Source organism: Poecilia mexicana, unplaced genomic scaffold (assembly GCF_051168715.1).
Source record: "Poecilia mexicana isolate PSO_F unplaced genomic scaffold, ASM5116871v1 scaffold_1, whole genome shotgun sequence".
NCBI classification, from domain to species: domain Eukaryota; kingdom Metazoa; phylum Chordata; class Actinopteri; order Cyprinodontiformes; family Poeciliidae; genus Poecilia; species Poecilia mexicana.
In genome coordinates this window covers 9,533,681-9,561,263 of record NW_028263370.1, presented here as the reverse complement: position 1 = coordinate 9,561,263, position 27,583 = coordinate 9,533,681, and the positions used below count along the sequence as shown (strand labels likewise).

The window sequence follows — 27,583 nt, the reverse complement described above, 5'->3', positions numbered from 1 at the left end:
TGGCAGTAAAACTGGTGCTCATAAAAGACTAGAAGTCACTACATTTATAGGTTTGATCTCTTGAAGCAAGGCTGCATCATATTTTATGGCATTTTCTACCTACACCTGTATATCCAGTGTTTATAGTTTTACTCAAGCTGTAACTCTAATGTGATAATTCTCGCATGCTTTTATGAAGCCGGCCCATTGATTGTGTCATTTTCTGCTGGTTATTTCAGTAACTTTAAACCAAACGGCCTTGTTTTTTTAAGGGGAAGAGACAAAGTGGAGAGCAGGAAGGGAGGAAACCCAGCCTTCAGCGATTATGGTACACAAGCAAAAATGTCACACCCAAGAGGCGAGTCACCTCATGAGTCATCTACGTTAGATTCCAGTTCATTTCTGTGGAAGATGATGGTTCAACCTATCCATCATAAATATTTGCACTGAAAAAAATTGTTTCTTTGAACCAACTTTTAAAAAGTGCTCTTATTAGTTACAGCCACATTTATTAGTTTCGCTCAAGGTATAATTGTGATTTCAGAATTATTTAAAAATAGTTAGCAGTAACAAGCTGGAGTATTTTGTTTTAAGTCTGTTCTAAGAAACATTTTTTTTAGTGTGCTCCACCGCATGAAACGACAGCCTGTGTGTCACTGAAAGAGAATAGAGAACACTCCCTACCCAATTCTCTCCTAGTTGAATGCACTGACTTGAGAAAAAAAAATAAAAGATGCTTTTTGGGTGTGACGTCAGAATGAGCAAGTGAATACATGTGATTTTCCTTCCCAATTTGAACCTTTTCTTTGAGTGCTTTGGAGTCACATTGTATTTGTATCTTTTACTTTGTATTCTAGTTTGCAGTAGCTTCCTTTTGCTTAGTCCCATTGATGCTGGGTACTATCGCAATATGTCCTTTTGTGAGTCATGTCCTGACACCCACATTTCTCATTGCATGGTGCAATTGACCATGAATATTAGTGCAACCAGAAATACTTCCTTGTAGCATTTTGGATTAATTTACTTGTCCTCCTTTCTGTGCACTGGCTATTTCTTCTTTATTTCCCTCCAGATACAGTAAGTTTATGAATTGAATGTTGCTTTTGCTTCCAGTAATTCTTAATCTTCTGCTTTTGCTTGTCACTCTTGTTCGACATTTCCAGTAAAACAAAATCCCCATTTTATTAAGTATACAGGCTGCCCTAATTACGAACTTCGATGTATTTTACTGTGATTTTATATAGAGCAACGCAAGTTAGTGCATAGTTCTTCTCCATGCAGTCTACTTTGAGGACCACCTTTCAAAGACATTTAAACACAGTCACGTTAGATGAAGGTCTTCTGTTAACACAACTTTTCATTTGCTGCCACAAATACAGGACAAATACACAGATAAAGTGGTACGTTTTTCTTTCAATCCTTTCATAGTTTGGTGAACTCCTTCATGAACCTTAAAAAATGCTTTCGTCCGGACATGAAGATATCATAACCTCGGCACCTAAAGGTGGAGCGATCCCATGGTGTTTTGAAGCGAACGAAAACCATTACGCGGTGTCTCTCATCACACCATAATACCACGAGCATGATTATTGACCGACTGTGAAGCGAAGGGATTTGTTGTGGCTGGCAGGTCAGATGTGCGTGAATCCGGGTGTACCAGCAGCCCTGTGACAGCAGGCTTTACTCAACGGAGGGCTGGTCTGCGCCGTCATCGTAGCTCATGTTTAATTAATGAGGAGGCAGCGGCCACGAGAAAAACTGGCTGCTTCTGGTTTCCAGACATAAATACAAAGCCGAGCCGGTCGGACAGAGAACCAGAGAGGCACAAAAGGAGAAGCGGAGCACTCTGAGGGGGACTTTTAAACAGAAGAAGACCAAGAGAGTCAGGTAAACAGCTGCTCCACGTACAGCACATTCACTCCGGTTATTGTTTACAAAGCGGGTCGCTGAAGGTGAGAGCGTTCATCCTCTAGAACCCAGGCTGCGTGTCGCTGGCAAATAACGGGAGATAATCTTGTTTACACGTTTTTACTGAATGTCAGCCAGGTGTTTGTGAGGATAAACACTGAAAAAAAAAACAAAAACAAAAAAAACGCCGTACAAAGACAAACTGTACACAGGAGCGCCGCTCTGACCAACAACAACGTCCGACACACTGATGTGTGTTAAACAGAGCAAAAGTGGCTCTGGCTTTGAACGGAAACGGAGTTTTTCACCCTTATTTTTCCGCCTCGAGGCGCGTTTGTGTGTTGTCACGTCACCGTCGCTGCCCTATCTTTCAGATGAACTCTGTGAAGTGGTTCGCTTTGTTAAGAGCTGCTGCCACTTTGGCATCACAGCCTATAGACGTGGCAGGCTTTCACGACACACAGCTGTTGCGCGCAGCATAGAGGAAACATCTGATTTCAGCTGTCTTTGTTCTTACAGGCGACGAGCGGCTCTCACTTCTTTATTCTGCTAGGAAAAGTTTCAGCTTCCCAGTTTGGTGCGCTTATACTATACAGTTTATAGAACTAGTGTTACAGTGACATCCTGAAAAACTAATTAGAACAAAGAAAATAGTTTTCTTTGTTTGAAACTCCTGTCGCAATGTTTTGTTTTCATCGTTTAAAACTAAGTAATATATTTACAATTCTGGTCTTTGCTTTGGTCGAAATTCTGTGTATATCCATCTTATAAAGTCATGAATTTGTTTCAAGCTTCCTGGCATAAGTACATTTTCTCATCAGAAACTGATGAGGTGAAGGACGAGGTGACGTGATTATCTCATTCTTAGATTAGATTAGTCTTACAAAATAATTGAAACGAACTACAAGACATTTATCGTTTTGTAGTCAAACATAAGTTAATCAATTTTTTTATTAGAGTTTGGTTGAAAATACATTTTACAGCTACTTGCATTTTGTTTGGTAAGATTTTGTGATTTATCACAGTATGGATAAACTCTAATTGATGACATTTGCAAAGCAGAAACATATGAACAGTGTGCTCACTTTTGAGCAGTTCTATGAACAGTTCCCACTTTTACTACATTCTTCCACTCTATGGTTCATAAGAGCATTAATAAATCATATTATGTCCAAAATTCGTAGTGGTTCCTGTGTTCTGTTTTGTGACAAAAAACATGTGTTTGTTACCCTGTAATGGATTGGTGACGTGTCCAGCCAATAAAAATTGCCTCGTGTTCAATCACCCCTGGAGATAGACACCAGATAACATGGGGTCCTACAAGGATAAGTGGGTATAAGACAATGTCAATAAAATTTGGTGTAGTCTCTTTTGTAAATTAGATTTTTATAAGCAGTTTTTTCTGTGCAAAAAAAACCTGAAGTACATTTTTATAATCACTTTTATCAGTAGCACAATACATACCACAAAATATTGTGATGAAATTCTAAATCCACAGCACTCATCCCTACTTTTTTATGTAGAACAATAAAAAAAACACATATTACTGGCACAGTTAAAAAAAACAAGAAAAAAAAAACTTTTTCTCGTATTTGGACTGACTCCTTTTGTAGCTTAAGGATGAACATCAGGTTTACATGCAATAAAAAATTAGATAAGATTATTGTAGAATGCTTATCCTCGTTCAGTCTTGTCAAATCTTTTACAGACGGATGAGTTCTGTATGTCCTTGTTCATCTGTATTTGGTTTGTGAGAAAATAATTACATCAGCGCACTTCAGTCTACAGTGACCACTGAATCAAATGTCAGCGTAGTTTAAAACCTGCCCAATTATCTTTTTACGTCTTTTCATCTGAGTTTTTTAAAAATTGTTTTGTAAAAAAGCAAAACACAAACCAAACGTAAACCTCTGCTAATCTGTTTCTGAGCATAAAACAGCTCATGTTTCATTTTAATCTTAAGTATTTGGAAAAAAAAAAAAAAAAGAAATACTTCTTTTTTATTCTCATGAGAAAAATTTTGTTAGAAAATCAGTCCTTCAAAGCTATTTGCAATTTTTATTTTATTTGAGTTTATTGTTATCTATGCAGGTACATGTCTGTGATAAACAGATGAATGAAAGAAGCAATATAATATTGATATAAAACAGCTGATGGTTCAATATGAAAACCATGTTAACTGAAAGCATAAAATAAAAGCAGGAGATGTTAACAACACATACAACTTTTAAAAAACCCCACAAACAACAATTCAGTGCTTTTTCATTTTTATGATTCTGCTTTAGACTACATTCCCCGTCAGGGAGCCAACCGGTGTGGTGCGCTGCTGCACAGCTGTGAAGTGCACACGCGCGTTTGCGTGCTTCCACTTGATCCCTGCAGCATGGGAAAATCAGAGTTGGGAGAGAAATGAGGAATGTCTGACCCTTGGCATGCATTCGCAAGACTAAACTGCAAGTTTTTCATGTAGAGATGTAGAAATGTCTGTTTCCCTGCCCCTGGTCTCGTGGGGCTGAGAGAGGAAATGCAGATTTGTGCTCACACAGCTGGGAAGAGCTGTGTCTGCGGGTGAAAGCAGGGAGGGGAAACGGTTATGACGAGATACAGGAGCTCAGATGCAGTCATTTAACAGAGCTCCTGCTGAAGGCCAGTCCCGCTCTTTGAGAGTCCGCTGGCAGACTCGCTTCTCTGTAAATTGCCATTTCTAGGTCAGTGTTGGCAAACTCCCTTCCCTTCATCCTCTCCCCACCCCACCCCGTAGCCACCTGTCTAACCAAGGCCAGCCCACACAGTAATCTGTGGTGAGAGGGTAAAGCATGGAGTGGCGACATGTGGTGACTGTATTAACCAGCCATGGAATTACAAGCAACCAGGAACGGACGCACAATCTGTCAGAGTAATGTGTGCGAGAGGCTCAGAGATGGTTTGTGTTGAATATTGATCGCCTTACATGAAATCACATGAGATCGTGATGTAGAGAAAAATTCCTTTACATGTATAGCACAGTGAGAACTCCACAGAGATATTGAATCGTTGAAGCTTGTTTAGCACAAAATGCATGAAAACTGCAGCTATAGTGTTTTAGCTCTATATATAAAATGCTGAAATGTTAGGAATGGAATAAATGCACTGCTGTACTTCTGTGTTTCAAAGTTTCAAAGAGGGGAGATTTATTGCTTTTAATTTTCCAGAAATACTCTTTATTTAATTGGCAAGGAAATTAGCTGGCTGTTTGGTAAACAGAAAATAAATGAAGCGTAATTGCTTGAATCCTTTTCATTTTTAAAATATACAGTATTGTAGGAATTATTGTTTATGCACGGAATTCATTTCTGATTGCCCTATAAGCCTGCAGGATGTTTAAAGTGAAATTAGAGCCAACGTCATATGCTGACTCCAGCATATGATTGGGTTTAGCCCATATCTCCCTGAGGGGACAGCAGTCAACCAAAACTCTATTTCCAGTAAACTTGTGCATGTCCTCCATAAACAGACGTCACAGTCTAATTTTGACTTTACAGAGTGATTTTCATATATGTTTTCCTGAAGTCCTGGCTTGTGGTTTCCTCTTTCTTTGTTAGTCAGATGACGTCTGCGGACTCTTCTGCTGAGGGAGTTGGAAATCAGTCACGATGGCTGTCTTGCGTTTGCATTTGCAGTGATCGTATTTACAGGCGCCCTTGTGGCTGTGAAAATTGACATAGCCTGAATCCGTATATTGTTCCATGATGGTTCAGAAATTGATGAAATTCGGTAAGACTTCGTGGCGCCTTGAGCAAATTTTGATTTGTAGTCCCACTTGAAGTTTAGTTCAAACGCTAACAGATCCCTCTAACATTAACGTCTCTTGTTTGATCATTGGCACACTGTGCCTCTAACAGTACTTGTTTTATACTTGACTAGCAAGTCAACAACAGATCCTTTAATTTATCTGTGCGAAGAGCTAAAATGTAAAAGGTATGAAATAAATATAGCTAAAATTTGATAGAAAACTGTCGTGAAAATGGGTTTCAAAATTATTCTTTAACAGATATATTTTATGAGTCAGGTCATATGTTTCTGTTTGTGGATTTCTTGAATCAGTTTGTGCTTTAAATGCACATTAAATGATGTACATTTAGAGCCATATTTAGACTAGAAGAAATATATTTTGATTAGAATTTAACTCTTAGATCTATTGTATATCAATATATTTATGAATGTAATAATGTAACGGTAAACATTTTGGTCAAAATCATCAAATAGAATATAATTCTCTGTTATTTTTTGTATCAGCTTTTAAAGAGGTACATCTTTAAACCAATAAACTTAATTCTATTCTATTCTATTCTATTCTATTCTATTCTATTCTATTCTATTCTATTCTATTCTATTCTTTGTGCATTTTCTACTTACTGCTCACTGGGGTAACATTTAGGGATCTTTATGTACACATACAATCAGACAAAGCAGGATTATTTCGAAGAATTAATCAAACCATTTCACAATGCTTCCTTATCATGTAGGAGATGGTTTACTGTTAATCTTTGATTAAAGACTCTAAATGTTGGTGCTGCGTAAACATCTCTATTATGTTTTCAGTCAAATGTCCTCGAGTTGTTTTTACACGCAGCTGTCCATACATTCACAGCAAAGAGCCTTGTGCTGAAGCGACAAGGTCGGCTTTGTGCGCTTTCTTCACCGGGGACTTTGCCATTTCTCTGTCTGAGAAATTCAGGAGGCTGTAATAAGAAATGCTTCTCTTTTGTGTACACTCTGTTCTCTGACAGAAATAACACGGTTCTCCAAAGACCTTCTAATTTGGCCTCGCGCTTAATAAACAGTAATACAGAGCCAGGGGACAAAGCAATGTAAACATGTCACGAAATGAAGACTCTAAATTAAGTTAATGATGGTAATAAACTGTGCTGTAAATGTGGGTCATGGTAAGTTGACTGCCAACTAACAGCACGGGTCGCCTGTTCAATAGGCTTTTGTAGTCGTGGCTTGATAAACAGCTCAGCGCAGCTCCAAATCAGGCCGAATTATGTGTTGAACCTACGGGTGAAAATATTTTAAGGATTTACTCATTTAACAACAGTAAACAACAAACTCTTTGGTTCCAGTTTCAACAGGTTTTTAGATGCCCTCACCTCAATTTAGGTCTTAGTATGCAGCACTGATGGACTCATTTGTAGAAAGAACATAAGCATCAACATTGCTATTGTTTAACAGTTCATCTCTCTTGTCGTTTTTTTGATAACGAACTTCCATGACTGAGGTTGAGAGGCATCCTTGCCATCACCCTAATCTGTAGCTCCGTCCACAGACTCCAGTCGGGATTCTGTCCAGTTAAAATAAAAGATTATTTTGACTCGTAATCTACCAGGGATATGAGTAATTACGGACTTACCTCCATATCTTAGTAGCATACTGTGAGACAGGGCTCAACCAGACATAACTCAGATGTTGTGACTACTACTAACCCTGTTTTGTATTTGTCTCCTCCAGACTCAACCGAAGAGGAGTTTAGACGGCATGCAAAGTTGTGAAATTTCCTCAGACAGCACTGATGATCCTCTTAGTAGCGGCTTTCGCCCTCATCGACAGCCTCGAATAGTAGTAATCGGTGCTGGCTTGGCCGGCCTTGCTGCAACAAGGGTCCTACTGAAAAACGGATTCACGGATGTCACCGTCCTAGAAGCATCAGACCACATCGGTGGGCGAGTTCAGAGTGTTAAGAACGGTGAGATCATGTGTTGCCGTTTGTTTAGCCAAATGTTCTTGCTTTGAAAGCTTTCTTTTAAATGTAGGGCACAAGTCGGTCAGTGGGGCGCTGGCTATTTTACCTGGTCATCAAGTATAGTTTAAAAATGCTAAATGTTTTCATTTTAGATCCATCGGCGATGTTCAAATCTGGTCTTAAAGTGCCAAAGCCCTCAATCTTTATGTTTCCTTCCTGAAATTAAATGAATGGCTCATTAGTAGAAGTCAGTGATAAGGTGAGCAGCTGTTTGACACAGGTGTGATGGAGCTTTATTACACCCAAAACAAGCTGGAAGAACCGGAACTGGACAGCACTGCGTGCAGTTCCGGTGCTGATGTAAAGAATACATTAATGAATTTAAAAACTGTATTTACCATGTAGTAAATCTATTATGTTATTGAACTTGACTTTCTAATTCCCTGATTGAAGTGGAGCTACTCAGACTTTATACTCAGTGCTGTTCATTCAGACATTAGTAACTACATCTGAGTAAATCAGAACAACCACCAAACAGAGCTAATGTATTTCAGTAATCCAATTCAAATGTTATTTATTTATTTATTCATTTATTCATTCATTTATTTATTTATTTATTATTTTTCTTGCAGGAGAAGCAACTTTGGAACTTGGAGCTACCTGGATTCATGGTGCCAACGGGAACCCAGTGTACCACCTGGCAGAGGAAAATGGGCTGCTGGAGCACACCACAGACGGAGAGAGGAGTGTGGGACGGATCAGCCTGTACACCAAGAACGGTGTGGCTCACTACCAGACCAACGTGGGCAAAAGGATCCCCAAAGACCTGGTGGAGGAGTTCAGTGACCTGTACAATCAGGTGAGACTACAGAGAGACGGATAGGTGCACATCTGAATTCATATTACCATGTACAGATTGTCCTACGCATGGTTCAGCCTGTAAAGCAACAGAAAAAAACTATGTGTGCTAATCTCACAAAGACCATTCTGCAGGCAGTCACAGCACAGTAAGCAGGTTGTACAAGGTCACCAGTTACTTTTTAAAGTAGGTTGCAGTGCTGTAAAAATTTAAACTCTAACCCTTTGCTTAAAATTCAGAAGGGGAAATTTCCACAGATGCTAATTGTGGGAGTTTGGCGAAAAAAAGGTGCAATAGTAAAAACCTAAAAATGTTAATATAGTCATGTGCTAGGAAGCAAGGAAATGTTAATACATAAAACGAAGAAGAGCTGTGATATTCACATGATTTATTTTATGGTTGTATATCATCACTCTTTATCCAGTTAATTAAATAGAGATATGAAAAACATAATAATAATAATAATAATAATAATAATAATAATAACAATAACAATAACATAATAATAAAAATATGCATCCTGGAAGCAAGACGTCATGCATCTGATGCGTCTGATAGTTCAGGATATCTCCTGGTTGTTCACATAACATATACATTTCTGTGACAAGATCTCGGTCTTTTAGGACAGAATCACTTCATTTGTTAACAAAGTGTTTATTATTATGTGTTCACTAAAGCAGCTCTGAGCAGAGTGAACTGGTGGGGGCAACACTGCAGTAGTGGCCTCAACATTCAGACCGATAATATCTTTGAACACAGTTTTGATGGTTATATCCACGTTGGTTGTAACTTTCCATCCACTTTACTTGGCACAGCACTCAATATGAATATTTTACCTCCGTACGTCTGATGTATTCTGAAAGTGAGTAATGCAGGTTATTCTTTCCAAGAAATCCAGCTTCATTAACTGGAAGTTGAAACATTGTGACGTGACACTGGGATTGTTTTTCCTTGAAATATGTTGAAGCATAACTGATTGCTGTTCATGAGAAAGGTGTGTTTAGTGATACAAACAAGCTTTTTTTAAGAGCCAGTAGCTGTGATTTCTCAGGACTCCTGTCAACATTTTAAAACGACACTGCATGACACGACCTAATTACTTCTTTTAAAACAGAGAAAATTGACAATCATCCTCACTTCTGTGAAAATAGCATACCATGTTGGTTTTTACAGTTAATAATAACGTCATCTATACCCTTTATTTGTTCTATTTCCTTAAAAAGAAACCTTGGTGTACTGTAACCCAGGTAACCAGATCATATTATTATATACTGTATGTATATATATATATATATATATATATATATATATATATATATATATATATATATATATATATATATATATATATATATATATATATATATATATATATATATATATATATATATATATATTTATATATTTACATTTTTTTGTCTTTTACATTTTGGCATAATTGAGATGCGTTTCTGACTCAAGTAAAGCTTCCACTGACTGACTTTCTTCCTTTACATTCCTCCTCTCTCTCTTGTCGTGAATGGCTGATTCCTCCCTCCTTTAGGTATATGAGCTGACTCAGGAGTTCTTCCAGAACGGGAAACCAGTTTGTGCTGAGAGCCAGAACAGCGTCGGCGTTTTTACTCGAGACTTGGTGCGCAAGAGGATTATGGAGGACCTTGAGGATTCTGAAAGCACCAAGAAGCTCAAACTCTCGATGCTTCAACAGTACCTCAAGGTATGTTTGGGTTCTTCACATCCAATCTGTGGATTCTGACAGTGAAAAAAAAATATTCAAACTGTTTTTAATATGTTTTTACAAATAAAAATTTTATTAAATAGTTTGGTTTGCATTTGTGCTCTGATACCCTTTAATAAACAATTAAATAAATGCCCTTCAGTTTACTGTGTTCCCCTGTTTTAGCTTTTTTGGTCACAATTAAATATTTCTAATCAGACAAAGATATTTTGATTAAACACAAAAATCTATTTTCAAATGATGCTGGAGAACATAACATTTTGTTTGTCCCCATTGTTAGACGATGTTGTATTATGTGAAGTTGGTTAAAACATCTCAAAAAGAAACATTTTATGCCCCAGTCTAAAGAACTAAAAGAACAGATGAGGAAGGGTTTCAGGGACTCAACCAGGAGGTCACAAACAAATCCAGGACCTCATCTAAAGCCCTGGTCTCCATTAAAGTAAGAGTTCACCTTTAAGAACCAACTGTGCACAATGACATCATTGGGAGAGTTGAAAAAGAGCTGACCAAAATTAACACAAATGACTGAAATGCATCTTGATGATCCTCAAGATGTTTGGAAAATATTAAAATTCCTAAATGAAAATAACATTTTGATATTAGACCAGTTTGGTTTGGTAGGATTTATTTATTTATTTTCCTTAATGAATGAAAGCATAATTTGAAAACTCCTTTTTGTATTCACCCAGATTATATGTGCCTGATATTAACATTTGATGATGATCTGAAAAAAATAAATAAATCAATAAAATTAGCGTGACAAACAAGCAAGATAGAAGAAATCTGTAAGGTGATAAGTACATTTTCATAGTACTGAATGTTTGCCTTTTGCAGGCAAAATAGTAGTTTTGTTGTAAATCACAACAGCGTGCAAGTTCTGACATGTTTGAAACGATTCCTCTGGGCTATTTTCTGTTGGGGTAACAACTTAATTGCTTTTCAGTCTTGTTGCGAAAGGGACTTGATGTTTACACGAGTGATATCATATGATAATGTCTTTCTTTAAGGTGGAGAGCTGTGAGAGCAGCTCTCCCAGCATGGATGAGGTGTCTTTGAGTGAGTTCGGAGAGTGGACAGAGATCCCTGGCGCACATTATGTCATTCCTGAAGGCTTCATGAAGATTGTGGACCTCCTGGCCCAGGACATCCCGACACGCACCATCTGCCTTTGCAAACCAGTCCGCTGCATCCACTGGAATTACTCAGCCCAGCATCGAGAAGTCATCGGCAAAGGCAGCCATGTCAAGATGGAGGACAACCACAACGACAACAACCACCAACGTAACGAGGACCCCCTGATCCTGGGTCAGCCCATTTTGGTGGAGTGCGAGGATGAGGAGTGGATCCCAGCAGACCATGTCATCGTGACGACTTCCCTCGGCGTGCTGAAGCAGAACCACGAGGCCATGTTCTCTCCATCTCTTCCCGAAGACAAGGTGCTCGCCATAGAGAAGCTGGGCATCAGCACCACTGACAAGATTTTCCTAGAGTTTGAGGAGCCCTTCTGGAGCCCAGAGTGCAACAGCATCCAGTTCGTGTGGGAGGATGAAGCTCAGCTCGAACAGCTGGCCTACCCCGAAGATTTGTGGTACAAGAAAATCTGCAGCTTCGACGTCCTCTACCCGCCAGAGCGCTACGGCTACATGCTAAGCGGCTGGATCTGTGGCCAAGAGGCGCTGCACATGGAGCGCTGCGATGACGAGACAGTGGCTGAAACCTGCACCGAGCTGCTGAGGCGCTTCACAGGTCAGGACACACACATGCAAGCACAGGGAACCGGTCATCTGTTTCCTCACTTCATGAGCCTTCTCTAGATAGACAATCTTTCAGTGAAAGCGATCGTCTGGAAAAAGCCTCGGATGACTAAGAGTGAGAATCTTTACGAAGTGAGTCGTGAGTGGGTCATTATCTGGGAGTTGTTACGGCATAACTGATCCTGTGATATAATTTGCTTTCCTAGAAAACCAAAAGTTTTACAAAGGAATCAGCTGAATGACTCAGCTGTACTACACCCTGAGGAAGTATGTTGCTTCGTTACATTTTGTCACACTACATCCACAAGCTTTAACCTATTTTAATGTGATTCCGTATGATCGACGAATAAGGCAGAGGAAGAAAACTCACACACGGTGTCAGCATTTTTCACAGCTAAAAAGCATAAAAACTAAAATCCTGTCTTTCGTATGGGACAACTGCAGATAGAGAGCAATAATAAAGTCAAAGCAGCCAAAAGTCCCGGCAGTAACTGGAGAAATCATGGAGGTCCACAGCTCAGATGGGAGAGTCTGTTTCTCAAAAGAACCTCTGTAATGATCACAGACGCAGAACTGAACACTGAGTATCGATCACTGAGTAGATAAGACAAGCCTTGCTCACATTTTTAGAGGGTGAACAACTCAGGGAACAGTAGCGTAAGGGCTCCAACGTGATTGCAACAGAACATGTAACCTGTTCTCTGGGCTGATTTACTGTGTGCTGAATGGCAGTAGGTCAGGAAGGAAGTACAGAACACACACAAGTCTGACTTCTTCCTCTGAACTAGGTCACAGTCCAAGTACAGAGGCTGTATGTGTCACTTCATGCTGAGGTCAGTGCACTTCCTATTTATGTGTAATGTGAATTACACAAAAGTCATTCTCACACACACACATGCAAATGCGCACGTGCACACACACACACACGCACGCACACACCCTCCTCAATTAGGTCAGTGTGTTTTTACTTATGCAGCTGTAGTTTAATTACATATATCCTCACAGGTGAGCCTCTGTTTGCACTCAAAGTTCTAAGCAAACGATTTCGACTCGTTGAACTTTATCTTTCTTTGCCCACAGTGGTTTGATCATGTGATATGCTGGCATATAAGCGACAATATGGCTACAGCTTTTTACGTCACTTTTTTGTTTTTCTCATCTGACTTGTCTGTGTCAAAATAGAAGATTACAGCATCAATCCCCCTTACATAACCTGATTTTAGATTAAGTAGCCAAAAACTGTACTCAACTAACTTCAGTAGAAGAAAAAGAACTAACACAAAACATCAGCAGAAAAGTATAAGGGTACTTGAGTATTACTGTGTAATCTGATTTAATTAGTTAAAATAATGTAATTATACAGAAATAATTCAAATGTACTTGGTACTTAATTATAATAAACAAATAAGAAAATATAAATAACATCATCATAAGAGAAATAATGGGCAACAAAACCATAAACTCAGCATATAGAAAATAACATGAAACTTTTTTACAAACCTTAAGTCTCTCACATTCATGTGTTTTCTTGCTATATTTCGTGCTTTACTTTGCGCACCACAATTTAAGAATTCAAATACATAGCAAATACACTTCATTTTAGTGATTAAACTGTTTTTCTTGTACTTACGTTCATCCCTTTTACTGATCTGTAGCTTGACTACAGTTAATGATTCAGCACAACGTCATAGTGAGTCATATGCTGACAAGCCCATGATAGTAAACATGCGTATATCTATGCGTATATCTACACATGCAGTCATATGATAGATTAGCAGAATCTATGCCGTCGTAACAGTCGTGTCCTAATTTCTTCATCACCTATCAGAGCAACAAACCTCGGGCCTCACTGCAGCTTCCTCTGTGTCAGCATTGATTTTATTTATCACTATCGATTTAAGATATAAGATCTTACGCTTAATCACCATGCATATACCCTTTGTACATTTGAACTGAGTCTGACCTGTCCCAAAACACCACCTGTTTGAGTTTCACGGAAAGCAAACTATATTTAATTTGAACATTCAGTAGTACATATTCTGACCTTTTCCCTTCATGTTGTCTGTTGATAGGGAATCCTGACATTCCAAAGCCCAAGCGTATCCTTCGCTCATCTTGGGGCAGCAACCCCTACATCCGAGGCTCCTACTCCTTCACCAGGGTCGGGTCCAGTGGACAAGACTGTGAAAGGCTGGCCATGCCGCTGCCTTATGCCAACAGCACAAAGGCTCCGGTAAGACAACTGCACAAAGTACATCTCATGTTTTTCTTATTTGCCATGCACTCAAAACAAATCTTTTTGTCAGAGGACTCATAATCTAAAAACATTTGACCCGTTTCGTCACTTTGAAACCTTCAGCGTGTTTAATTGGAATTTTATGTGACAGGCCAACACAAAGTATTACATAACGTTGTGAAGTGGAGAAAACACGTCATTTTCAAAGGTTTCTTACTGAGAAATAAGAGTGCTTCACGTTTTCCCCGCTAAATAAATTCTCATGCAATCGATTGCCTTCAGAAGTCTAAATACTACAGAATGTTAACCTATAATTTAATCTCAGTCTCAGTCCAGTTGTTGTGTGAAGGCCTAGATGCTTATTAGAGAACATCAGTGGACAAACAGCGTCATGAAGATGAAGAAACAGCAAACAGATCAAGGAGAAGTGGAGATGACAACAACTAAATTGACAGACCAGGCAAAGAGACTCTTAATCAGGGGGCACCTCTGGAGGAGCTTCAGAGATCCACAGCTCAAGTCTAATATTTTTTTTTTGATTGAACAACTATTAGCTATGCACTCCAGAAATCTGGCCTTTATGGAAGAGTGGCAATTAACAAAGACATTAGTGAAAGAAAGAAAGACTTTAATGTTTAATGTTGTCAAACCATCTGCAGGTGTGACAGCAGCAAAATGTAGTTCAGCTAATATTGATTCAGGAACACTGCGAAACTGAACACCAATTAAACACCAGCTGGAAATGCACACCACACCATTCAGTTTTTTATTTATATCATTTTGCACCACTGGGGTTTGCAAAACAAAATGGTTGTAAAATACATAGAAAAGGAAGGAGTAGGAGCCTCGGATGTAGGGGTTGCTGCCCCAAGATGAGCGCAGGATACGCGATTGTAATGTATCAAGATGTGGAAAAGTTAATGTTCAGCTCAGTAAAGTTCAGATAGAGTCATCCTAAACTGGGTAAATATATGCATAGATCTAATATATCTTTACGTAGAGATCAGCAACCGTCACACCGCCACACATTTAGAGCAAATGCTGTCAGAGAGCAAATGCTGATTGTTACCCACTAAGCTGCAGCATGAAACCTGATGATTCTGGGTGAAGAGGAAGAGGAGCTAGAGATTGGTGGGGAGTTCTTCGTGTACATTTGACACTCCTGCAGGAACAGCATGACCTCTCTCAGCTGAGAGAGTCCTTCAGGCCAGCCAGGCTAAAAATCACACTCAGGTCAGCTCCAGCAGCATTTCAACGAGTGAACCTCCAACGAGCGAAAGAGAGAGATAGAAGACGGTGCCTCTGGGAAGGCCAAAATCACGTCTATATGATACTGACATCTGGATTTGTTCTCTAACATGTTTTCCCTTTTGTCTCTCCCCTCCCCCGCTTTCCTCTGCTCCTTTCTTAGCTGCTGCAGGTCCTGTTTGCAGGAGAGGCCACCCACAGAAAGTACTATTCCACAACACATGGTGCTTTGCTCTCAGGGCAGAGAGAGGCCACCCGCTTGATGGAGGTGTACCATGACCACAAAGCCTAATACAATCTATATAAAGATATTGAGACTCCAACTAGTGAAAAAAGTTACAAACCATTGACTTAAAGCTTTCTGTCTTAACGATTAGGTTCCATGTGTAAGCATAGCTCGGGCATTATTACACTGATAAATGAGTATTTTTCACGTACTGTAGGTTTTAAATCAGCTTAATTTTGTTTTAAATGTTTTGTTTAATCAGTTATCAACGGTGCTGTAATTTCTTGTCTTGGCCATTCTTTCATGATGCTGTTACTGTTTTTTTTTTTTTTTCTAAATCAGGAATTTCATGTTCTTAACAGCGACATCTTTAATTTACCTTTTTATAAGTGCCTTCTGTATTTAATATCATGTTTCTTCGAAAATAATGGAAATAATTAACAAAAAAAGTGCAAATTTTAACAAAATAAAAGTTCTATGATCATTCTTCAGCTTCACAGCTTTTTATATGAAACTGTCTCTGCTTACCGATTAGCTGTCAAATAAAACACCCAAAACATCAAAAGAAGGTGTTTTAATTGACCGAAAAAAGAAAAAAAACCTTAACAAATACCAGTGGTTTTTCTAGAAATAATAAAATCACCTGAGTGCATTAAACATTAATACGACACTTTGTTGCTGTATTTTAAGTTCCACTGAAACTCTCAAAGTTTCAACATTCAGCATTCAGCATTTTGCCTGAGATTACTAAATCGGTCAGATTAGAGGATTGTGTGGATGAGTGTAAGCTGAAACTTTGTTTTGTGTCGGCTGTGCACTCTCCTCCTCTATTCAGACAGGGAGAAAAGAAGAGGAGAACCCTGGGACAAAGTTCTGGCATGAGTCCTGCTCCGGCAGAGGAACACGTGAGGCTGCAGAGGAATTAACAATTCAGCTGCAGCCTCACCATCACCAGGCGGTCAAGTCTCCTGGCTTCATAAAGTTAAAGACACAGTTTTAACAGCTTCGCTCAACAATGTCAGCTGAAAAAAAAATAAAAAATCACACATATCTGGGCTTAAAATGATATGCGTTTTATACTTAGTGAAACCTAAATGATAAATTTCTCTTGGTTAGTTTTTGTCTGAAAGGAGTGAGTATTATTCTATATTTTTTAAAACTTTGACACAACTAGATATTTTTCAAGACTTTGTTGTATTAAGACAAAAGCCAAGGAAAGTGAACATCTGTGGAATACGCCAACTTTTTGAAAGTAGCAAAGCTTAAGAGAAAGTGAACTTCTTCACATTTATGCATTTAACATGTTAAAATAAGGATTTTTGTTTTTTGGCTCTTTGTTTGGTGGTGAAGCAACAGGAAAGCAGATTGTGAGAAATGGGGAAGATGTGGCAAAAGTCAACAGGCGGGTGGCTCAAAACAAGTGACGGCTGCATCGAGAACTGAGGCCTCCGTACATGGGTCACGGGTTTCTACCCTTGCGCCACCGCCGCACCCAAAACTGTCATTCTTTTCTTGCTGCCCTGGTTTCATCATGTCACCTTGGCAAAAGTCACTTTCATTATTAGTTCTCTGTTGGAGGGCCATGTAAGCCAAGTTTATTTGTGCCACAAATTTCAGCAATGAGGCATTTCAAACTGCTTTAAATGATAAAAACATGCAATAAACAGCAACGGCAAAGGGGCATTACACTCCAGTGGCAAAGTAAAGAAAAGAAACTCGGCATTTTAGCATTTTTTGCCGTTTCCTGGAAGTTTGTTCCAAATTAGAGAAGCATAAAGACTGAATGCTGCTTCTCCATGTTGGTTCTGGCTCTGGGGGTGCAGAGCAGACCAGAACCAGAAGACCGGATACAACGACAACAAATTAAGGTATTTTGGTGCAAAGCTATTCGGTGATTTTGGTGAGTCTTGGCTGATGAGCCCTATTTTTCTCAATTTCCTTTGCGTGTATTACATGGACTACACTGAATTAAGAGCATGAGGGTAAAGGGGACCAGACATGTCTGCATACAACTCTTTTCAGGCTTTTATTTGTATTAATTTTGTTTGATATTATTCACTAATTGGACCACTTTAATACCTCAGTACATACCAACTAAATGAGTTGGTGTTTGCTAAAGCGTGACACAATGTGTCTGTTCAAGTGTATGACTACTACTAAGGGAAAGTGCTGTAAATAGCAGAACTTTTGATCCTTTCACAAATGATTTGCTCACAAGAAACCAGGAAAAGCCCCAGACAGGGCGGTCTTTGTGTGACAAGTGGCTCGCACAAGTCAAGCTCTTTGTTGTTTCCTGTGTGACATGCAGCCGAGCTTCCTGAACGCAGCTTTCAGGCACACCACCAGCACAACTACCAAGACATCTTGTTAACTTCCTGCTCGTCTGTACGTGTCGACTTTTTTTCTGCAAATAACCAGACTTCCCTCATGTTAAAGCAAGGCTCACAGCTCAGATTTACTGCACATACAGTGCTTGTAGCTTCAGGGAGGAGTTAGATTTAAAGTTAAATTCGGATCTCGTGTGGCAGATTTAGGTGGTTGGTAAAGTTTCGGTGGGTTTGCAGTCGTGTCATGATCTTTCCATTTTCTGATGAATGGAAAATGGAAAGATCATTTTAGTTCAGCGCTCCTTCACGTGGTCAAAGGTATTGTTTTTTTAAGGCAACTCCACTGAAAATTTCTTTACAAGATTTTGCCTGATATTTAGGATTATCTGATGGGGCCTTGAGTTTCACGTACATGTCTACGTTCTTGTATTACAGAGTTTCGACTAGAATCCCAGAAAGGTTGTATACCAATTGTTTTCGGGTCAAATAACTGGTGTAATGCAGTCAAGGCCTCAGACATATATCAAATATAGTTCATCTCGTATAAATATATAGGCATATATTTAAAGAACAAAAAGAGGAAGTACAATCAATTTAAAGCAGTTTTATTGATGACATCAAATGAATGAAAATCCATCTATTGCAGTCATCGTAGAAGGCTGTTTGATCTTTTTGGAAAAGTTTTTTGTTCTCATCAACAGAATTCATGTGTTCGCAGAAATTGGGATGAATCACCTGTCGATGGCAGTAAGAAACAAACTAGAAACTAAAAAAGAAAAAAAAAAGAAAAACAGAAAATGCATTTATAATTGCCCTGTTAAATGTTGAGGTAATGTGTAAAACACACTTCAGATGAATGGGCAGAGTACAATCGTTCATACATAAAATATATACAGAAGTACATTAACACTCACGCAGCTTTCTTCTCCTATTGCACGGCATGGTAAAAATGTTAACAGAGGACACTTGAGTCAAAAATGTTACGGTTCAGGCATGATGCGTTGAGATAAGGTAAGTACAGATGGAAGCCAAAGATTCAGGTTTTTCCAGTGTCACTGGTACCTTTACGCCGTAGTTTCATGGCCTTACTGGGCTCGCGGCGTTTACAAAGAGTCCGTATTCACAACCAAGCGAGAGTACCGTTGATGTGAGTGTGAAATTTACAGGGTAGAAATAAAGCAAAGATGACAACAAATACAAATATAAGGTCATACTGGCAACTCAAAAAGCACTTAAATGTAGTTAAACGAGAACGATAGGTTCCAGTGTGGGAGATGTTGCCTGTTCTCAAACAGAGATAAGCAATTTTTATTACTGTTATTTCCAACAATCAAGCAACAGACGTCCCAGAAACGTCTGTCCAAATGGATGACCAACGGGCCATGGAAAGTGTTCAAGAAAGGAAAGTGCATCTTTTTTTTATTTTTAAATACCCGAAAACATTAAAAACACTCTTATAATAAACATCTGAAATAGTGTTTTTCTCTATAGTGCAACAACAGACAGGATCAAATGAAGATTATTATTAACCTGCAGGCAATCAAAGCTGTATAAACATCTAATTGTTTTTTTTGTGTTTTTTTTTTTTTTTTTTTTTGCCACAGTAGCAGAACAGTTAAAAAGGCAACTCAATGATTGATGCATGAACACAAACATGCCAACATTATACTGTACACAGCGCTCTTTTTATATAGAAATAAATAGCTGAATTATCATCTTTAACCTTTTTAAATAATCTCCATCTCTATATGAATCTGATGCACATTTAATATAAAGTATCTAGTACACAACTGCAATTTTAACACTACTGTTAGACATAATATAGTTCTCTATGCGTAATTATTCATTGGACTCTAAATGAAGACCTGTAAACTTCAGTTTTTCCACTCCGACTCATCACCTTATTAGAATAACATCAAATGTCGGTCTCTCTCTCTCTTTTTTTTTTTTCAGGAGTTTTTTTTTTCTTCTTTTTTTCTTTTTCTATATACAAACATTATATACAGAGTAGCTGATAATGAATGCAGGATTGTCTGAAACTCAAAATCAACAAGTGCTTTGTGGGGAGTTTTCTCTACTGTGAAGTTTATCTCCTCTGTGGTGACCCTTTTTCCTTCAGGTTAGCCAGCAACCAATCCACATCAGAGTGGAATAAAAAGAGGGAGAGTCACAGCTTGCAGAATACTATATGTGACCATACATATAATTTAACATGTGCTCACGGTGAGCATGTCAGGCAAAGGGTTCCTACAAACTTTTCCTTTCAAAACTCCGGACTCCGAAATGTTCAGATTTCTCATTTCATTTTCAGGCAGTTTTTCCACAGGAAAGTGAAAAACAGTTTTTTTTTGTTTGTTTTTTTTTTCATTTAGCAAAGGTCAAACTTTTTTTTAGCTTGTTTAGTCAAGGTGAAAATTTCAGCGCCTCATCATATTGAGATAACAAAAATCTAGAGCTGCTTTTATGATGTTCAAATGTTACTTTATCTGAAGATATCAAGATCCTGAGCTCAATATACCGTGATAGAAATTTTGATAGGAAAATGCCTTGAAGATGTTTTGTTGAGATGACAATATCAGTGCTTTATGCTCTTGTCCTGAGCTCTGCATCTCATTTTCTCATTATAATGCTTTCAGTATATCATAACCTCAAGAAATATTTAGTTTTTTTTATGATTAGGGTTTCCCTGTCTCATTATCTAGAGATAATAAAATGTTAAGCTTGTTTTTGATGCAGTAACAGTTTTCGTGTCTTTATTTTGTCAGTAGCGAGATTTTAAACTCACTTCAAATATTTTTGATCCTACTATGCAGAGAAAAATGAATCTCAGGATACTTTGTGCTTAAGATATGGCAGTTGTGGTAACATTTTTCATCATACCATTATCTTGAGATAATGAGACCATGGGCTTGATTTCGCTATCATATCATTTACCTAATATCCAAAGCTCAAATGTTTTAAATAACTGGCGTGTTTTATCAATCCCCCCAAAAAATAAGTCACAACATCTATCATAGCCTCATAAGTTTTTGCAAATGTCATGCAAACTCCACTCTTGTAAAGATTATGTCGGAACCCTCTAAGCAACCTGCAGCAGAGGAATGGGAAGGACTGTCATGTTCAAGTGATTTCGTTTCAATCTGTACTCAGATTTTGTGCATGTTTTAGAGAAAGATAAAATATTGCACATTATTAAAGTTCGAGATAAGGAGAAATCAGTGCACCAGAATGCAAAACATATTTGGTCCGAAGTAGGGATTACATTCTATCAAATAAAACAGTGAGTCCCTTTTTAAGGCCTGGCAAACACACACCTCTAACATCCAAAACTTTGAGCTCAAGACAGAGCCATCGGATCAACGGGCTTATTGTTTCACTGCAGTAAAGCGACACTGGAACCAGTAAATGTGTAGAGCAGTGCTGTCTTCAACCCCCCCTCCTCCAAAAAAAAAAAATACAGCTAATCAAAGTTTGAAAAAATTTCTGCCAAATCAATTTCCTAACTTGAAGGGAAGCCCTGAAGACCTGAAGCATAATACTTGCCCTGGATCCCTTAACGTACAGGGATCAGCTCCCTTCACACTAGCTGAGATACTGGGTGGAAGAAAACATCAGAAGAGGATTGGAGGATGTCACCTAATGAACTAGAATGCAGAGAATAGCCCCTATGATGCAAATGGCACTGTTCAGTATGAATACAAACACTAGAACACCTGTACACACCTGGATAATTTGCTTTATAGGAAACACAAACACTTTATATTCAGTTTGAGCTGCTTCTGCTGACAGCAAACTTGGGTCCAGTCGGGACACTGGTGACTTGCCTGGTCCCTCATCCTTTTATAATTGGCACACCGGAGAAGGAAACACTGGAAAAAAAGACGAACGTCGCTACAAAATGCAGCAGCGACTTAGGATACTCCGTACATGTCCTCTGACGCAAACAGGTCCAGAGATTACAACAAAGTTCATAAACACTGAATCCAGTTTGTTCTCATACAAGGAAGCAGAGGACGGTACTGGAGGCAAAACCCCAGCGCTACCATGCACTTTCAAGATAACATGGTCCATGTGTTGCTGCAGGGCAGGATCCCCCCTCCCCCCTCGCCACCCTTTCTGTAGTGCTTGGAAGCAGTGCATGTTCACACACTTGGATTTGGCAAGTTTTGGGGACAGAGTGCGATAAGCATTTATTTCCTCAACATCACACCTAAGCATAAAGCTCCCATTGCAACCCTTTAGGAAAAAAAAAGCCTCAACCTCTTGTGAAAACAGACGCTTGATGGACGTCTGTGGAAAATACGCACGTCCCCCAATCTTGTTTCTGCAGTTGACGTTGAAGCTAGTTTGCATTAAGCAGATGCGGAAAGTAAGAATGCAGCGTGGAGACACTCCAAGTGGCTCCACGTTTAGAGAGAGATTGTGGATGAGAGACAGTTTTGAACGCAGCTGTGTTTCTTGAGTTAGTGAGGTTTATACAGGCTCTTGGTTGGGTATCTACTGCCTCTGAAGATCACCAACACTTAGCACATTTTCATCAAATCTGCTTCTGTTTTAAGATTTTTTTTTTTTATTTAGTAAAATATACTTGGTAATCCTGGGCCTTCATTCATCAATAAGATCTTTCTTGGTTCTGTTTCTTGTGCTCCAAATGCGTCTAGCCACCAGGAGGTGGGCTCAAGCTACCTGTGTCCTGCGGATCAACTCATGCTGTGGTCGCACTGTCCAGCAACCTGCACAAAGGATGTTAGCAGAGGCTGTCTGCTTTCACGTGGAGGATTTTGGAGAAACCTGGTCTCTTCTTTAGAGCCTGAAAAAAAAAAACAGAAAACAAAAGGATAAAAATAAATCCCTGTGAAATTTGTGGAGCGCCACTAACAGATTCTCCCAATTTAGCAATGGATCGCTGCAGCTCGACAGCTACCAAGGGCCTGATTCTCTGTCCATTCCTGCAGGATATTCAGGATTATTGGTGTAAATGAGACTGAGAATGATTCCATGTCACAATATATATTTGTTAAAGCAATACAAAATCATGCATCATTTTTAAAATTATGCACTACCTTGTATCAGTCTGCCGCATAAAATCCCAAATAAGTTCACTGAGGTCTGTGAACATGACACAGACATGTGTCGACTTCTGTGGCGACACAGAGGCCAATGCAAGTAGGCATTGACTTCATTGCACCACACGTCAGTCTGACACATCAAAACAAAGCCTTTCATGTCTCTAGTCATGGGTGTTATGAAACCAGCTCACACAGTCAGTCCCACTCATCCAACACCAATAGATTCAACAACTGAATCAAGAGTCAATTCTGACAAAAAACAGATGTATAATTTCTAGTTTGCCACAGGAACATTTTCTTTGCACACGTGCCAGGAACTATTCTCTGACACGTAAAAGGTCAGCTTCTAAAACTCTAAAACTTTAGGCCATCAGTGGTTTGGAAAGTGTAGGGACACTGCTGTGAGACACAGAGGTGTTGTTTACCTGCAGCTTGTTAACCATTTCATCAAACAGCTTTCTGGCTTCTGGGCTGCTGGGGTCCTCAAAGTAGTCTTCTATACCAATCTGAACCACAATGGATTTCAGGTTGCGGCAAACACCTGGTTGGAAGGAGGATTTGTGGATGTAATTCACATCTGAAAGTTGTGCTTGGTTGGGAAGATTTAAATTAGCGCTCTAAAGAAAAAGCTTTGAAACAGAAAAAAATATAAATAAATAAATAATTGGCTGCGTAGTCCAGAATTTGACATCGAATCGTGTTACACATCAGTCTCAACTCACTGTTGAAGTGGAGCAAGGCTTTAGGGGTGACTGGCGTGGATGAAAGCACCAGCATCTCCAGACCCTTCAGGCCCTCCCTGCAAACCTCTGCTGCCACCTCCTGGTTGATTTCGCTCACATGGTCCAACTCCAACACCTGCAGGCGCATGCAGTTCCTCGCTGAACAAATGGGAAAGAGGAACAGCCCACATTCAACACAAGGGCCAAGTAGGAACACGTTTTAGTACAACACATTCACCCAATTTATTTTTATGATCTAGATTTTCAGGAAATCACGAAACAACGCGATCCCTGAAGTCGCCATGTGATTCAAAAGAATCAAAAACCAAAGTAAACAATATGTTGACACAACTTAAGTTCTGAAAAAGAAAATCAAAAATAAAAGGCATCCGTGACATACAATCAAATAATTTTCCTGAGTTCAGATTGGATTTTTTGGATTTTTAAAGCCATATTTGTAAGAGTACACAACGCATGGTTGCCTTGCCAACAGAAGCTCCCAACTGAGATCTCTGATTAATGTTCTCAGGGCAACCACAGAGGCCTTGTGGAAAGTATCACGCTATAAGAACATTTTTCCAGGGTATTAAATAAAAAAAAACACCATCATTCTAATGTATGTTCAATATTTACCCAGTGAGGCGAGTCCCTGAATCCCACATCCAGCTCCACCCACACCAAGAGCACGGAGATGTGGCCAGCATCTTCCAATCGTCTGCAGGCATCGGTTGCTGAAACGTGCTGGTTGTTGACTGAGAGAAACAAACACTCCAATGAAAACATAATCACCAGACTGGTCTTTCTGTTATCAATTTCATGTCTGATTACTAATTAATGTTCCATCATTTTACCATGGATGTAGGGGCGCCACCTGCAGAGAAATAATATCTCTACACCCTGCGCCAAGGGCCCAGATAACCTCCTGGCCAACTGGATCTGTGGCACTCCTGCAGCCAAAAAAAAAACAAACCCTGATGTATGTTTGAAGATTACAGTTTGAAGATAGCGGCTTCGTTTACCTCATGTGAAATATAAAACAAGGATAAAAAAGACAATGAGGTGAGATTCATGCTGTAACATTTTAGGACAGCTGGGATCCGATGGCAATGGTTCACCTGTAGGTTACGGCCTGGAGGGCTCGGCAGTAGCAGCTGGCCAACCATAGGGAGCGATCAGTCAGCAGGTTGGGACAGTGTGAAATCTTTAGTATCAGCAGGTTACTTCCTGTGGCCTTTAACAACGCCTCCAAACCTTCCTCAAGACAGCCACTTTTGACCGAAATATAAGAGAAGGTCACAAGAGAGAGAGAGAGAGAGAAAAAAAAAACAGACGTAAAAATAAAGGTCACTTTTAATCATACTTCACTTCTAACAACGTCAGGACATGCTCCTGGGAGCTCTGCTGCTGGCGCTATTTTTTTTTTTTTTTTTTTGCAACAATCATCAGATGCATTCAGCGGCGTAGAGCATTTAAGAGAACTTTATGCAACTAAATGCGTGTCCTTCATACAAACAACAATCCACTCGAATCAAACCTCGTTGCTTGTTTTCTTCCGGCAAATAAAAGCTGATATCCACATGCTGGGAATAATTAAACCGCACACAAACGTCAGCATACATCACTCGTGTTCTCTCTGCTGGCTTTCCTCTCATCAGTCACTGTTCAGGAAATCGCTCGGTGCGTCGCTCGGCCACAACAGTCGGGCAAACAATGGGGTTAATCAAGTCAAGGCAGCACACAGAGCAGGAATAAATACCCCCGGAGGAGCTAAAGCTGTAATCTGCCTACAACAGTGAACGTGTCTGTGTCTCACCGTGTGCTTTTAAGGTAGTCCTCCTTGGATTCTTTCTTGCCTCGCTGCCTTGGTTTAAGGTTTTGTAGAATGAGGGAGTGCGTCTGCGTGCACCACTGAGACAATGTGGTCAAAAACTAGAGAAATTCATACACTTACAATAATTACACTGTTCCACAATTATTTCTCCTTGAAACAGAGGACAAAGCGCAATGACAAGCGTCGACAACGCACCTTGGAAGAAATGCGAGCGTTTTCCAGCAGCACCCTGGTCCACACAGCTGGGTGTCGGGACACGAACCTCCAGTTGCGGCAGACCTCGGCGGTTTTCAGGAGGGTTTTGGTGTCCAGGTAGGTAAAGATGCAGAAGAGCGCTGCACGCATCTTCAGGATCTCTGGACTTATTACCTCGTTGGATTTCGATGGGCTCTTTTCGTGGCGGCATGGCTTGCTGTAAACCACGTCAGATCGACCTGTAGCAACAACACAGACCTTTCAGGCCTTTAACAGATACCATACAGAGCCTCAGGAAAGTTTCCATACCTCTTGAAATTGATCCCATTTTGTTATTACAAAATAACACAAAGATCCATCCATCATGTTAATAAAGACTGAAATAATTGTAAATCTACAAAGACCAGGGAGAGCGTTACTCACTGCACACTAATTCTGGCAGACTGAAAGAGCAAACATTTAGTCTGATTTAATGTCAGATAAAGAGGAAGAAAGGGCTGTGTGTTTTTGTATGTAAGGAAATATCTGGTTTCAGGAGTTCCTAAAATAAAACACGTTTAGTACTCGTGTTGCTTTGTAGAACAGAACATCTTAAAAGGTTAACATTCTGTGCCATAAAATATTGAAAACTGCTTCTCAATTTAGATCCTGTTAGACTATCTTATACATTTTTGCTTTGTCTAGTGCTTTGTTAATTAAGGTCGTCATCATGTGAGACTTGTGGAGTGGCCCATGATGATTAACTGATGATGATGATGATGAATCAGCTAGCTTTAAGATGAAAAAAGTAAAACTATCCTCAAATGAGAATTTATTTTGTTTTTCTAACCTGGGGAAATTTAGACACATATTGCAGGTAAGATACTGACGGTTATAAGTCACTACATAGAACCCCATATATAAAAATGATTTAATCTATTTCTGTGTAGTAAAACTGAGAGCCTTTTGGAAACAAAGCATAACAATAACTCTGTTATGTATAACAGAGTTATTATAGCATTAGATGGGATAGATTTATCCCATCTAATGCTGTTGTTACAGTGTGTTTCAAAGCTTGTTTTAATTTTTTTTCCTTTCTGGTACATTTTGAACTTTGTTGCAATTCTGAAAGTCCCTTTGTTATTATTATTATTTCACTCATTTGTTTTTAATGGGATCTCCTTATTCCTGAAGTCGTATGCCCCTTAAGGTGTGCAATCAGCTAAATATCTAGATAAACGTTTTGTCTTCACCATCCTGTGGCAAAACCATTTTTGTCACATGGTGGCGCTAATCTCCAACTAAAAACCACAGAACCAGAGATTGCATAATTAGTTTTCTGCATTTTGTACTTTTTATCCCATCTAATGCTGTTGTTACAGTGTGTCCAATCCCAGCCTGCCGTAACCCTCGCAGCAACATTTCTCCTCCATGACTCACTTCATCTTTGGCCTTGGGAGGCATCTGCTTGAAACCATCAGGGCTGTGAACCAATGCATACTATTTGACTCTTTCTCTCTCTCTCTCTCACTCACGCACACCTCCTACACTCAAGACTGCCAAATGAACTAAAAAAACAAGCCTGTGTGCTTGCAGATACATACCACACAAACAGCTCTGGCAGAGTCTCTCCTAATAGGGAGAACTACGTCAGAGCAGAGAGGCTAGCAACATGTTACATGAGACAAAAAAAAAAAACCTTTTCAGCTAATGAGGAGGCCAAATTTATACATGTGAATTTGTCACTGAGCCCCGGCCCAGTTTCTTTCAGTTCCAGACTGCCACAG

The 27,583-nt window shown here is 39.4% G+C and overlaps 2 protein-coding genes across 3 annotated transcripts in view; one reads left to right on the top strand and one right to left on the bottom strand.

Annotated features, from left to right (window-relative positions):
- The first annotated feature begins 1,721 nt into the window (after nucleotides 1-1,721).
- On the top strand, nucleotides 1,722-16,159 carry smox (spermine oxidase). 2 transcript variants are annotated; one of them, XM_014989583.2, is made up of 7 exons: nucleotides 1,722-1,866; nucleotides 7,378-7,612; nucleotides 8,242-8,468; nucleotides 10,012-10,185; nucleotides 11,217-11,955; nucleotides 14,036-14,196; nucleotides 15,620-16,159. In XM_014989583.2, the coding sequence occupies exons 2-7, from the start codon at nucleotides 7,405-7,407 to the stop codon at nucleotides 15,737-15,739; spliced, it is 1,629 nt and encodes a 542-aa protein (XP_014845069.1). In that variant the 5' UTR covers nucleotides 1,722-1,866; nucleotides 7,378-7,404; the 3' UTR covers nucleotides 15,740-16,159. The 2 variants fall into 2 exon arrangements, with proteins under 2 accessions (XP_014845069.1, XP_014845068.1); XM_014989582.2 differs by having other exon boundaries at nucleotides 15,611-16,159.
- A 2,430-nt stretch (nucleotides 16,160-18,589) lies between these two features.
- Nucleotides 18,590-27,583, bottom strand: part of fbxo41 (F-box protein 41) — a 28,698-nt gene continuing 19,704 nt past the window's right edge. Inside the window, exons 6-13 of the mRNA XM_014989584.2 lie at nucleotides 25,818-26,056; nucleotides 25,605-25,720; nucleotides 24,907-25,059; nucleotides 24,643-24,738; nucleotides 24,425-24,543; nucleotides 23,792-23,950; nucleotides 23,495-23,610; nucleotides 18,590-22,810 (exon numbers count right to left, since the gene is read on the bottom strand). Of these exons, the coding sequence (XP_014845070.2) occupies nucleotides 22,748-22,810; nucleotides 23,495-23,610; nucleotides 23,792-23,950; nucleotides 24,425-24,543; nucleotides 24,643-24,738; nucleotides 24,907-25,059; nucleotides 25,605-25,720; nucleotides 25,818-26,056 (1,061 nt within the window). The 3' untranslated portion in view covers nucleotides 18,590-22,747. The remainder of the gene's footprint in view (nucleotides 22,811-23,494; nucleotides 23,611-23,791; nucleotides 23,951-24,424; nucleotides 24,544-24,642; nucleotides 24,739-24,906; nucleotides 25,060-25,604; nucleotides 25,721-25,817; nucleotides 26,057-27,583) is intronic.